Source organism: Merops nubicus, unplaced genomic scaffold (assembly GCF_000691845.1).
Source record: "Merops nubicus isolate BGI_N331 unplaced genomic scaffold, ASM69184v1 scaffold17210, whole genome shotgun sequence".
Classification (NCBI taxonomy): domain Eukaryota; kingdom Metazoa; phylum Chordata; class Aves; order Coraciiformes; family Meropidae; genus Merops; species Merops nubicus.
Genome location: NW_008583712.1, coordinates 28,543 through 39,001, shown reverse-complemented (window position 1 = coordinate 39,001; position 10,459 = coordinate 28,543). Strand labels below are relative to the sequence as shown.

The window sequence follows — 10,459 nt, the reverse complement described above, 5'->3', positions numbered from 1 at the left end:
CTGCTCCCACATGAGTTTCACAGCCAACAAAAAAGTGCAAGAGAGTGATAATATAGGCCAAAAATGACATGGAAAATGCAAACTTGGTTGCTCCAATGATGTCCATTTTGTACTTTTTCATTATGAGCCCTCCTAGGAAAATCCCAATGCCTATAGGAGGTAAGGATGTCAATCCTGAAAGAGATTATAGAAAGGGGACGTTTCAATAAAAGAGTCACAATGGGCTGAAGAGCCAAAGTCTGTCCTCAGGTTGCTGTTTTATGTTCTATTCTGACGACTCCAGGTGGCTTGTGCTCTGCCTAACCCCCGGGCTGCACATGCTGTTTTTGAAGTGCCCAACCCTCGAATCCCACCACCACTGCAAGGCAATTGTCAGATGTTGCAGCAAGTAAAACTCCCACACCACATTTGTTGCATATTTGGGGTGACTTTGATAATAAAACTATAATAGAAAATAATATGCCCTTCATAATATAGTATAGTATGATATAATTAATGTAATATAATGTAATAATTTATTTTGCTCCCATAGGCACTAAAACTGTAGTTTGTATGCTGCCTTTATGCAATTCAAGTTCAGGAGAGACCACCATTTACATCAGCCTGTCTTGCAAGGAATTCAGTCCCAGAAAAACCACACCAGAACTCTCCTCACGCACTGCTTGTAGCATAAGCACCCATTGCATGCAACTCACCTATTAGAAAGTTAGATTTAGATGTAGATTGTCCATATTGCTGCTCCATGTACTTTGGTTTGTAAGTCAAGAAACCAATAAAGCTATTGAACTGTAACAGTGAGCAACACAAAAGTGTAAAGTACATTCGATTACTCAATACTTTTTTCAGGGAGGTAAAGAAATCTGAAAGAAAGGGATATATGAGTTGGCTTTGAAAGATGCATGGCATAACTACTGGTAAGTAATCTGAAAAACTTATGGCAAAATTCTTCTCTCAGCTGTCCAAGTGCAAGTTGTATTGATCTTCATTTGCATGCAAGTATCTGAAAGCAAAATTAGGTTCTTGAAAGATGTCAGAGGTTGAGATACAGGAAGAGAATCCTAAAAGAAGACAGAAGCATGGGTTAAGGCCTGGGTGCCTTAGTGAGATCTGCACATAAAAATGGAAGAGCTCCACACAGCAAAGACTTATTTCAGCTTACATTAATATTATCATGGGTTCAAGGCCATGGGAGAGCGGCCTTTGTGAAGATCCTCAATGTCTTCCACTGGGATCTGAGCAAAGACAGCACAATTTGACTAATGATGCTCTTTCCACCACTTTTTCACCCCGTTCTTAGCCTATGGGCTGCAGAATCAGAGCTGATGTTCAGCTCTGTTATATTTTACACAAGCAGCAATGTGTCCATGAGCTGTATGATGATCATTTTAGTAATTTGGCTTTCTATATTGTAAGAGGAGCCTTCTAATATTTTATTTAGATCCTGATACAAAAGTAATTTTTCCACTGTCAAATTTCTTCAAGCACAAAACTTTAGAGGCAGGTGCCACTGAGGCGAGGATGCATTGCAAGTGGTGCATGCAGAACTTCAGTCTTGAATAACCTCTTTGACTTCTAATAATCTTTACTGGACCCCTCATCTCCTGAGGGTAGCTAGATGGTTTAGACTGAAGTGCAGGGGAGGCAAAATATTTTGCAGAACTATTACATTCCCGCTATACATTGTACCAATTGCTTTTCACATTTATACAACATGCAAAACACACACTTGCCTTTCAGTATTACTGACCACTTCCTCGGCTTAGGTTTTGCAGGAGTGAGCTTCTTCCCTGTGGTGCCCATGTTTTCCAAGAGACCATACAGAGTTTTGTCTTTATTGGTGTTCTCTGGCTTTTCGAGACTCTTTGGCAGGAAGCAAAATGGAATTGCAGCTAGGAAATTGGCTACTCCACCTATTAAAAAACCAAGCCACCATGCACCCACCCAGCGGGAGTCCTGTGGGGTGATATTGATGCTTCCTAGAATTGAGGGAGATGATAGATACAAGTTTGTTGAAATGAAGTTGAACTTTCCCACCCCTTCACCTGCTAAAATTGCTTCATTTTACAAAATCTGACCTTCCGTGATAACAATAATGAGAGATTGTTCATGCAGTAAAGGCATCAGGAGTCATACCCTGAATGGTGTTATGCTTCATCCGCCTTTCTACATCTTGTGCTGACTGCTCTTTCGTGACATACATGGCAACACAGAGGTCCTTACCCAACACACAGGAAAACAAAATGGCTGGCATTCAGGTCCCAAGCATGAGGTCCTTTTAGGGCTGATACTTTTCCATTGAGGCCATCCTCTGCCCACCTGTAGGTTGCTAGTAAGCACACAGGCATTCCTTGTGGCACCAGTGAGATTAACCATGACTTTAAACTGCATATTGCAAGGAAGGTGAGAGTAGCTGGTTGTGTTTTTATGATTGTTGTGTGCTGACATGTTTGGTGGTGGACAAACACTACAAGGCTTTTCATTGTGTGACCAGAATTGGCTTGCTGTCCTTATGCTTAAGTAAAATAAAACATTGGCTTCACAAAGGTCAAAGACAAAATAGTTCATCTATCTAATTACAGGACCCTAAAGATCAAAAAACTTCTCTGGCCTGCTGGTAAAATAGGATCACCCATTGCTGCTGCTACAGTGTGCCTTTTCCTGAAATAGCTGTCCCCAGTCCATACTGCCTGACTCCCCATCAGCTTCATCCTGCGGGTGGGGAGGTGGGCTGGCCAGGGTACACAACCTCAGAAGTAGCTCCTGCCTCTTCCACTTGAAGGGAACGGGATGAAGGACCACGGCCACCACTTACAGGGATTGCTCTGCACCCACTGGTGTTTTGCAGATGTGAATACATACTTGTGTTTTCTTTTCATCTGAATGAGCAAGGGCTGGCAAGAAGAGTATAATATATTGCAAACGTTCCCTGAACTGGAAATATTGTAAAATGCTCTAGCAAAACTGTAAAAAAAACTGTAAAATTGCTATGCTAGCAGAATCCTTTCAGTAAGATCCCAGTTTAGTAAAACATCTTGGGTCTGCAGGAATTCTTGGTACTAGCTTTCGAAGTTAAACATGTATTTTAAGTCTCTAATCCTAAAACAAAATTTAAAAGCATGTTGCATGTCTGATTCTGCCTTTACCTTAAAAGCTTCCAGTAATTTTATAAAACTGTATAAAGTATATAATAAAATTAAATAAATAGAAAAGATATTAATATAATTAATATAATAAAATGTTATGCAACTGTGTAGAGGAACACAAGATGAAAAAGTATTACCTCACTTTCTCTTTTCCATTGTTTTGCTTACCTAAATCCACAAATCCAATGTCGACGTACAGTTTTGCAAATAAAGATCCCAACAGGAAACCAAACATTGGGCCCAACATGGCTATTGTGTGCAAACATGCTGAAAATACAATAAAGCAGATGCTAGTACATTTTAATGACTGAAAGTTTTCTTCTGCAGAGGATGATCGACCTCTTGCACTATGAATCTCTCAGTTTACTTCATGTTGAGTTTACCTACATACACAGGAACATCCTCTTCTTTAGCAAAATCATCAAGGTAAGAGATGCCTAACGGTGTTATTGGTGTCTCACCGATTCCACGTAACATGTTTCCCAGTAAGATATATATCCACATATATGACGATGGCTCCTTCTCACAGCCTGCAGATGAGAGTTTACATCTTAGTAACAGAGCAGCTGAAGAGGAAACAGTGATAAATCACTGGAAATTCAGCACATGGGTTGATTACTCTTTAGTATTTAAGGTATTAACCACATTTTCTTTATGCAAGATTAATAAAAGGCTGTCAACCTCGTTATGCCTTTTAATAATCTTTCAATAACACTTTACCTCCATTGTATTTGGTTTCTAAAAATTCAGTTGTCACACATCAAAAAAAAAAAAAAATAGCTATGTAGAAAAAAAATGGCAGACTGATATTGTCATAAATATATTACCTAATATATAATATAATGCATTCATTGTATTAAACTGGTTGTATTTCATATTATAAGCAAGACCATAGAAATATCCATTATTTCCAGTTAACTCTGCGTAGTTTCATGTCCTGTCACAGTAACTCTTTCACCTCCCCAACTCCAGGTCCTGAGTGACCAAATCCCTTCCAACAGCCTCATCACCCCCTTCAGTTAGGGTGATTTTATTGTCATTTGAAAGTGTGAGCATAGGAAACTGGGGATCTGGATCTTTATAATTTGTGTTCACTGGATGTTTCTCCCCCAAATGAGATGCACAAAGTGCATTTAAGTGTTGGAAATGTTCCCAGACAGGTAGAGGCTAAAGTTTGAAATCTAAAGTGAGCGTCTTGCACGGGACAATGATTTAGTTCACTTGTAACCAAGGATAAAACTAACTCCTGTGTTTGTACTTACACTTCCTTACCTGATGAGAGAGCTTCCAACAAGGTTTCATTCACATCTTGATGTAGGGAACAGGGATTTATACTTGAAGTTATGTTGGCTGAAGAAGCTGTATGTGATGTAGCCTCATACTTATAACTGAAAACACACAATGAGTAGTTTATAAGCAATGTTCACTAGGGAAATACTATCATAGTAGGGCAGGAACAACTTGACTTCCCTAAAGAGAAAGGTATCTTTGTTTAAATATCAATATAAAGTACTACTGAAGGGGCAGAAGATTGTTTAAGCACATTTTGGAAAAACAAAACACTGAAATGAAGAACAAATAAAATTTAGAATCAACTCACTAGAAGACAACATTTTAAGCTGGAAAATTCAAAAGGGCTTTTGAAAGTGTTTCAAATAGGGTTGAGCTTCCAGTGTCAAAATTTAGAGTCAGGTGCAAGTGAGCTCCCTATGGTGACCCCACATTCAGGGAGAAAAAGAAGAATCTCTTGAGTGTAAGTCTTTCTTTTTATCTTAGATATGTGTTTTGGGGTTGTGGGGGAGGAGAGAGGTCACCCTCAGGTGGTACCTGTTTGCCCTATCATTGGCATTGGGTGTAGAAAGAGCTACTGTAAAGGAGCAGATGGAAAAAGTTAGTGACTAAAAGACAATCTTCAGCTGTATTTAGAAAGAGCAGGGCAATGCTACAGGAAAGCAGCTGAGCAGTTCAGGTTCTAGAAGCTCTTTAGCTGCTTTAACATGATCCTTTTCCCAGATATGAGCCCTGCTGAGGTGCAAAGTATGGTTAGCTTAAGCAGAGCAACATGGTAAAGCACACATGCTGCTTCTAGGAACTGGGCTGGCTCTGCTAGACCAGGCAGGCTGATTTTTCACATTGAAACAAAGAGCATTCATCAGGACAGACACTGCAGAACAGTTTCCTCATAAACATACAGGTCTAGGTTCACGAGAAGATGTAGATGAACAAGATATATAGTTTGGCTCAAGCAGTGGAAAATAGAAGTCTGATGTTTGTACAAGATCCACTATCATGGTAAAAGCATTCCTCTGTTTTCTATTTACAGGAGCATACCTAAGGTTATTCTAATACACTTAAGAGAGCAACAGAAATGTGTCTTACTCTATATACCATCACTGTATCAAAGCTATGGCTAGAAATGTTATGACGTGTAAGCAGTGTGCAATAATTCCCTGAACCTGGAGAAGATAAATACAAAATAGCTTAAGCAGGCTACAGATAATCAGTTTAACCAGCCACGTGCGTTTGGAACAGGAACAACTCTGGGACCAGTTCTATCAGTGCTGATCTGTCTGCAGCACTGATCTATCTGTGTGGTGCTGAGAGGCTGCTTTGTGTGAGGAGCAGCTGTTTGCCACAAGAGAGCAAAATGCATCTTCTTACACAACAAGGATCTGACTTCTTCTTTCAAAGAGCAAGATTTCTAATGGACATCTTTGTGAGTTGGTTTCTTCACCACGTAAACTCTGAATCCTTGATTTTTACATGAGTTACCTCTATTACTATAAATAAAGTAAGATTTCAGGCAGACATGTCACTCAGTATGAAGTTACCTTCTCAGAGCTTAGAGATCCTGTTCAAAACAGCACAAACTTATTCAGGAAATCATATAGGTAGATTCTATATTCTTCATAATTTTACTGTGGTTCATAATGGTTCGACTTTCCTGCCTACATTTTCCTGACATCTCTATTAACAACTGAGGATCACACATCCTTAGATTAACACTGATTGTTCCCAATAAGGTGTTCTTACATTTTGCCATTCAGGAATAATAAGCAATTCGTTAAAGCAACATCACCACCATAGTACCATGGTTGAAGGTTTTCAAAGAACAATATATTTTGTTAGAAACTTGTATTTTCATAAGATTTTTATGGTTGTTTTCCTCCTGAAAAAAATAAATTTTAATGTGTCTTTTCCTTCCTTGTCTTTTTCTAAACAAATCTGAAAGCATTGTAATTTTCCTATTTTTTGGAGAAGCTGAGCTTTTACTTCAGAGGAGTCCAACCAGATAAAATGAACAGTGCTATGTGTCAAGTGCAATTTATTGCACGTTGAGGTGAGCCTCTATAGCCCTTTGAAAATTTAAAGCTTAAAACACAAAGTTTCATTCACAAACCAGAAAGCTGTATCCAATTCCAACGTTAAGTAATGCAAAATAATCTTGATTAGTACTTACTATCCCATGAAGAAATGAGGCATTGCTGTTAAAAGACTACCCAGAGCCATAGTAAAGCATCCAACAGCTATCACTTTGGGTCTATGAAGTTTAGCTCCAAAGTAGCTTACAAATGCAATCACCAACAAGTTACCTGGAAGGTAATTAACCAAAATTAGTGCCAGATGCTGTCTCATATTTCTCTGAACAGTTTTCTGCGTATTACAGAATATCAGTCACCTATCTCAAAGCTCCCATCGATGAAACCAACAGTAGATGTTGTCAGGCCAAACCTTCGTTCAATCTGAGTGATGGAACTTTTCATAATCGTACCAGACAGCGTTTTAGTCAAGTAGCTGAAGGACAGAGCGGCGAGAAAGGCCTGGGGAAGGAGAGAGAAAATGGGAGGTAGAGGCAGGGAAACTGGTTACGGAGGGATCCAATACATTTAGAAGTCTGTGGAACAATCGTCATCATGGCATATATTTGTTACTCAATTTGAAGTGACAGTGTTGGGTGTGGATTGTGGTGTACCCTAATGCTGTGGAGAGCAGGGGTGCTCTCTGAGGATTGTCTGCTCCTGCTTTGGTTTGCTGTGCTGGAGAGGATGGGTGCTAGGTGCTGCACTCAGAGCAGCTGCTTTAGGCTTCAGGTAACCATCTTAATGATCAGAAAGCTTGATCTTCACTGCGTTGCTGGCCAGAGGTGTTCCACAACAGAAATCCTATGGACTGTGGACTTAAATTTGGCAAGTAACTCACTGGGCACTACTCACCTTACTGGGGTTAAATTTTTCAGAAAGCTGAGGCCTGGTGTTGAGCGGCCAAAATAGTGGGATTTCTAGATGTTGCAGAAATGCAAAATTTGCCACAGATAATTATATAACTAACTCACCTAATTTATTGGTATTAGTACTGGTATATCAAATTTGTAATTTACTTACACTAGACCAATCTGAAATTTATCTTAGCCCCAGTTATCTTCTGCTTGGGCCACGTGTTACTTACATTAGGCCAGTTCATAATTGGTTCTAACTCAAACATATAGATAATCATGGCATAAAATTAAAGGCTTTATGCAAGTTTTTATGATATCCCAGTACAAGGAAGGCAGTACAGACTGAGTTTATCTCTGTCTCAGATAATATATTTTGAATCATGTGGATCATGGCTATGTCACCTGTATACCATATACCTCATAAGGAAAAGCTTAATGTTCTTTATAATTTTATAGTTTCTTCCACCAACACACATTGTGGCTTTTGCAAATAGAGATGTGTTTGATAAAAAGTTAAACTAAGTTTGTTTAAATATTATCCAACTATTTCAACAGTCTGAAAAACAAATAGACTTACTGCTCACTGGGTAAAAGTTCCAATACAACACAATGTTGGGTAAGTAAACAAAAGTAAATAGTATTGCAAAGTCTAAATCTATATCTATTCTAAAGATTGAAGCCAATCCTGGAAGTAAAAGCTTGAAAAAAGGTATATTTATTTTCTCTTTGTCTAAGAAGAAAGAGAAAAATGTCGCAAGTGTGGGCTTGTCCTGATATGTTTTGTATTTCCTGAGTTCAGCTGACAAAAAGTCTGTGAGAACCACATTTCTTGCCTTACTCCAACAGTGCTCTCGCAGGTTTTGGCTGAAGTCATAAACTACTGGTAGTCATAAAAACACAAACAAAAATGCCTTGGGTATTTTGGGTTCAAAAATAGAATCTCCAGGTAAACCACAAAACATTTAATAGGAAGGTGAAGGAGAATAGCAGGTTGTTTTTTACACCTCCAAGTTACTGTGTCTATTAAACTCTAATTGCCATAATATTAGACATAGATCCTCAGTCGTGCAGCATTGCCTGCATACATGGTGGCAAAGTTAGTCCTGTGAGTCTCCCAGAGAGAACAGATTCTATTTTTGTGGGTGTCTATGGGTGGCAAATGTGAGTCATATACAATGAAAAATAAGACAACTTTTGCTTGATACTTGAGTCAAACTATTTTGGGTGTTTGAGAAGCTTGCAGTTACCTACTTTTTTCCATCAATCTTTCATTTTACATATCTTTGTAGAGAGACGTGTGTCCCTGGTTGCAATTCCTACTTCCTACTGAAGAAGTAGTCAAAACATGAGCCCAAACATATCACTGCCAAAAGAAATCTTGCCCTTGTAGCATTTGCAGCTCAGCCAGAAGCAATAAATACTATGGCTTTAACATGAAAGCACAATTCTCATTAGTTTACTTGCTCTGTTCCGTTAATTCTTCTTGTGCACTCCTGAAAGCTTGTATGCTTGTAGAAATCAGTGGGCTGTTTGACCTACAGCCCTGAATGAGATAAAAGTCCTGGAATACAATGTACCTCACCCCATTTTGGCTCTACAAGAATGGGTGGTGACAGCAACCTCCAGACAACAGTGTATCATAGCCACATATTTTAGGATGCTTCAGGTACTACACTGGATGTTGCTGCCTCTCTCCAATGACCAAAAAGAGGATCTATTGATGAGTAACTTTAGACTAAGTATGTTAAATCAGGAATTTTTAATTTCTTTGGGACAAAGACAACATCCAACCATTCCCTGTACCTCCAGCATGAATCCAGTTCCAGAAAAGATAGAGGGAAGAAAGAATGAAGTAATCTGTCATGTTATTTCTTCAACAACATTTCTTAACATGTAACAACAGTAATTTGTGGTATATTGATAAGACACCAAACCTTCAAGCCAGTGCAACAGGAAGTCTTCGTTTTGACTGGGAGATTTTTGTTTGCTTCATCATCCACAAGCTGGGCAGGTTCTGCTTCCTGATTTGAGTCGTGGACATTGCTGGATTCGGTTTCCACTGTCATGGTTGATTTCTTTACTGAGCTATCTGAACCCAAGAGAAAACAATAATAAATACAAAAGAAAATATGCCACAATAAAGTTGCGTAAGGGCTTTTCTGACGAAACAGTTGTTACAGGAAAATGCTGAGATGATGAAACAGAATCTTTTCATTGGAAAGGATTTGGCTCAGTGACTTAGGTGTTTCAAAGTGTTTATTCATTATTATTCCGAAGTATCTTGTTTTGACATCTTTGTTTTCAAGTGAAATGGTCTCCACTCTTCCCATTGCTCCACAGTCCTCCCAATCTTTTTTTTTTTGGGTCATGAATGACTTTAATGGTAAAAAGACAATTTCCACAAAAGAGTGAGACACAAAGCCTCTGTTCAAAAATGAAATACAGAGGTCAACAAAACATCAGTGCTGAAGCACAAGGAGTCCTAGTGAAGCTCTGACTTTGCAGGCCAAACAGCTCAGAGCCCAATTATAATTTGGGTAAGATCTCTGCAGTAACAATATGCCATTTGACTTATTCCTTTACACTGGCCTGTTGGAAACAATTCTTAATGTCAAAAGAATTGATTGTTTTAGCTATGTGACCTCCTCTAAGGAAGCTATATGTTTTTTCTCCTTGCAATAGTATACAGGGTATCCCTAAGCCATTTCTCCTTGCAGAGTGTTGTCTGTATCCTCTGATGCATGAAATCATCTGCAGCTCAGCAGTTCAGCAGAACAGCTCCAGTTCTCCTGGGAAGAGCATTCCTTGTAGCCATACAGGACAAATTTTCCCCCTTCTTTTATATAACTTTTTTTTTTTTTCATTGTCAAAAGCCTTGTTTCATAATTAAGTTGCATTTGGTTTTATTGAAATTAATAGTAAAACACTTCTTTTTCAGTTTGTAAAAACTCTATTTCTGAAAAATCAATAAGCAATTAAAAAGAATACTTCAGTGAAAAGCTGTAAGCGACGTTTATGTATCTATTTGTAAAGTTTATTCAAAGAATGAGAACACTTGCCCGTTTGTGCAACTCCAACTACAAACAGAACAGATTCCAGA

At 38.6% G+C, this 10,459-nt stretch overlaps 1 protein-coding gene across 1 annotated transcript in view; it reads right to left on the bottom strand.

Annotated features, from left to right (window-relative positions):
• The window catches only part of LOC103774550 (solute carrier organic anion transporter family member 1C1-like), a 16,455-nt gene extending 7,030 nt beyond the window's left edge, over positions 1-9,425 (bottom strand). Inside the window, exons 1-9 of the mRNA XM_008941964.1 lie at positions 9,294-9,425; positions 6,823-6,964; positions 6,604-6,736; positions 4,416-4,531; positions 3,527-3,673; positions 3,312-3,410; positions 1,731-1,976; positions 696-860; positions 4-174 (exon numbers count right to left, since the gene is read on the bottom strand). Of these exons, the coding sequence (XP_008940212.1) occupies positions 4-174; positions 696-860; positions 1,731-1,976; positions 3,312-3,410; positions 3,527-3,673; positions 4,416-4,531; positions 6,604-6,736; positions 6,823-6,964; positions 9,294-9,425 (1,351 nt within the window). The remainder of the gene's footprint in view (positions 1-3; positions 175-695; positions 861-1,730; positions 1,977-3,311; positions 3,411-3,526; positions 3,674-4,415; positions 4,532-6,603; positions 6,737-6,822; positions 6,965-9,293) is intronic.
• Positions 9,426-10,459: the final 1,034 nt, after the last annotated feature.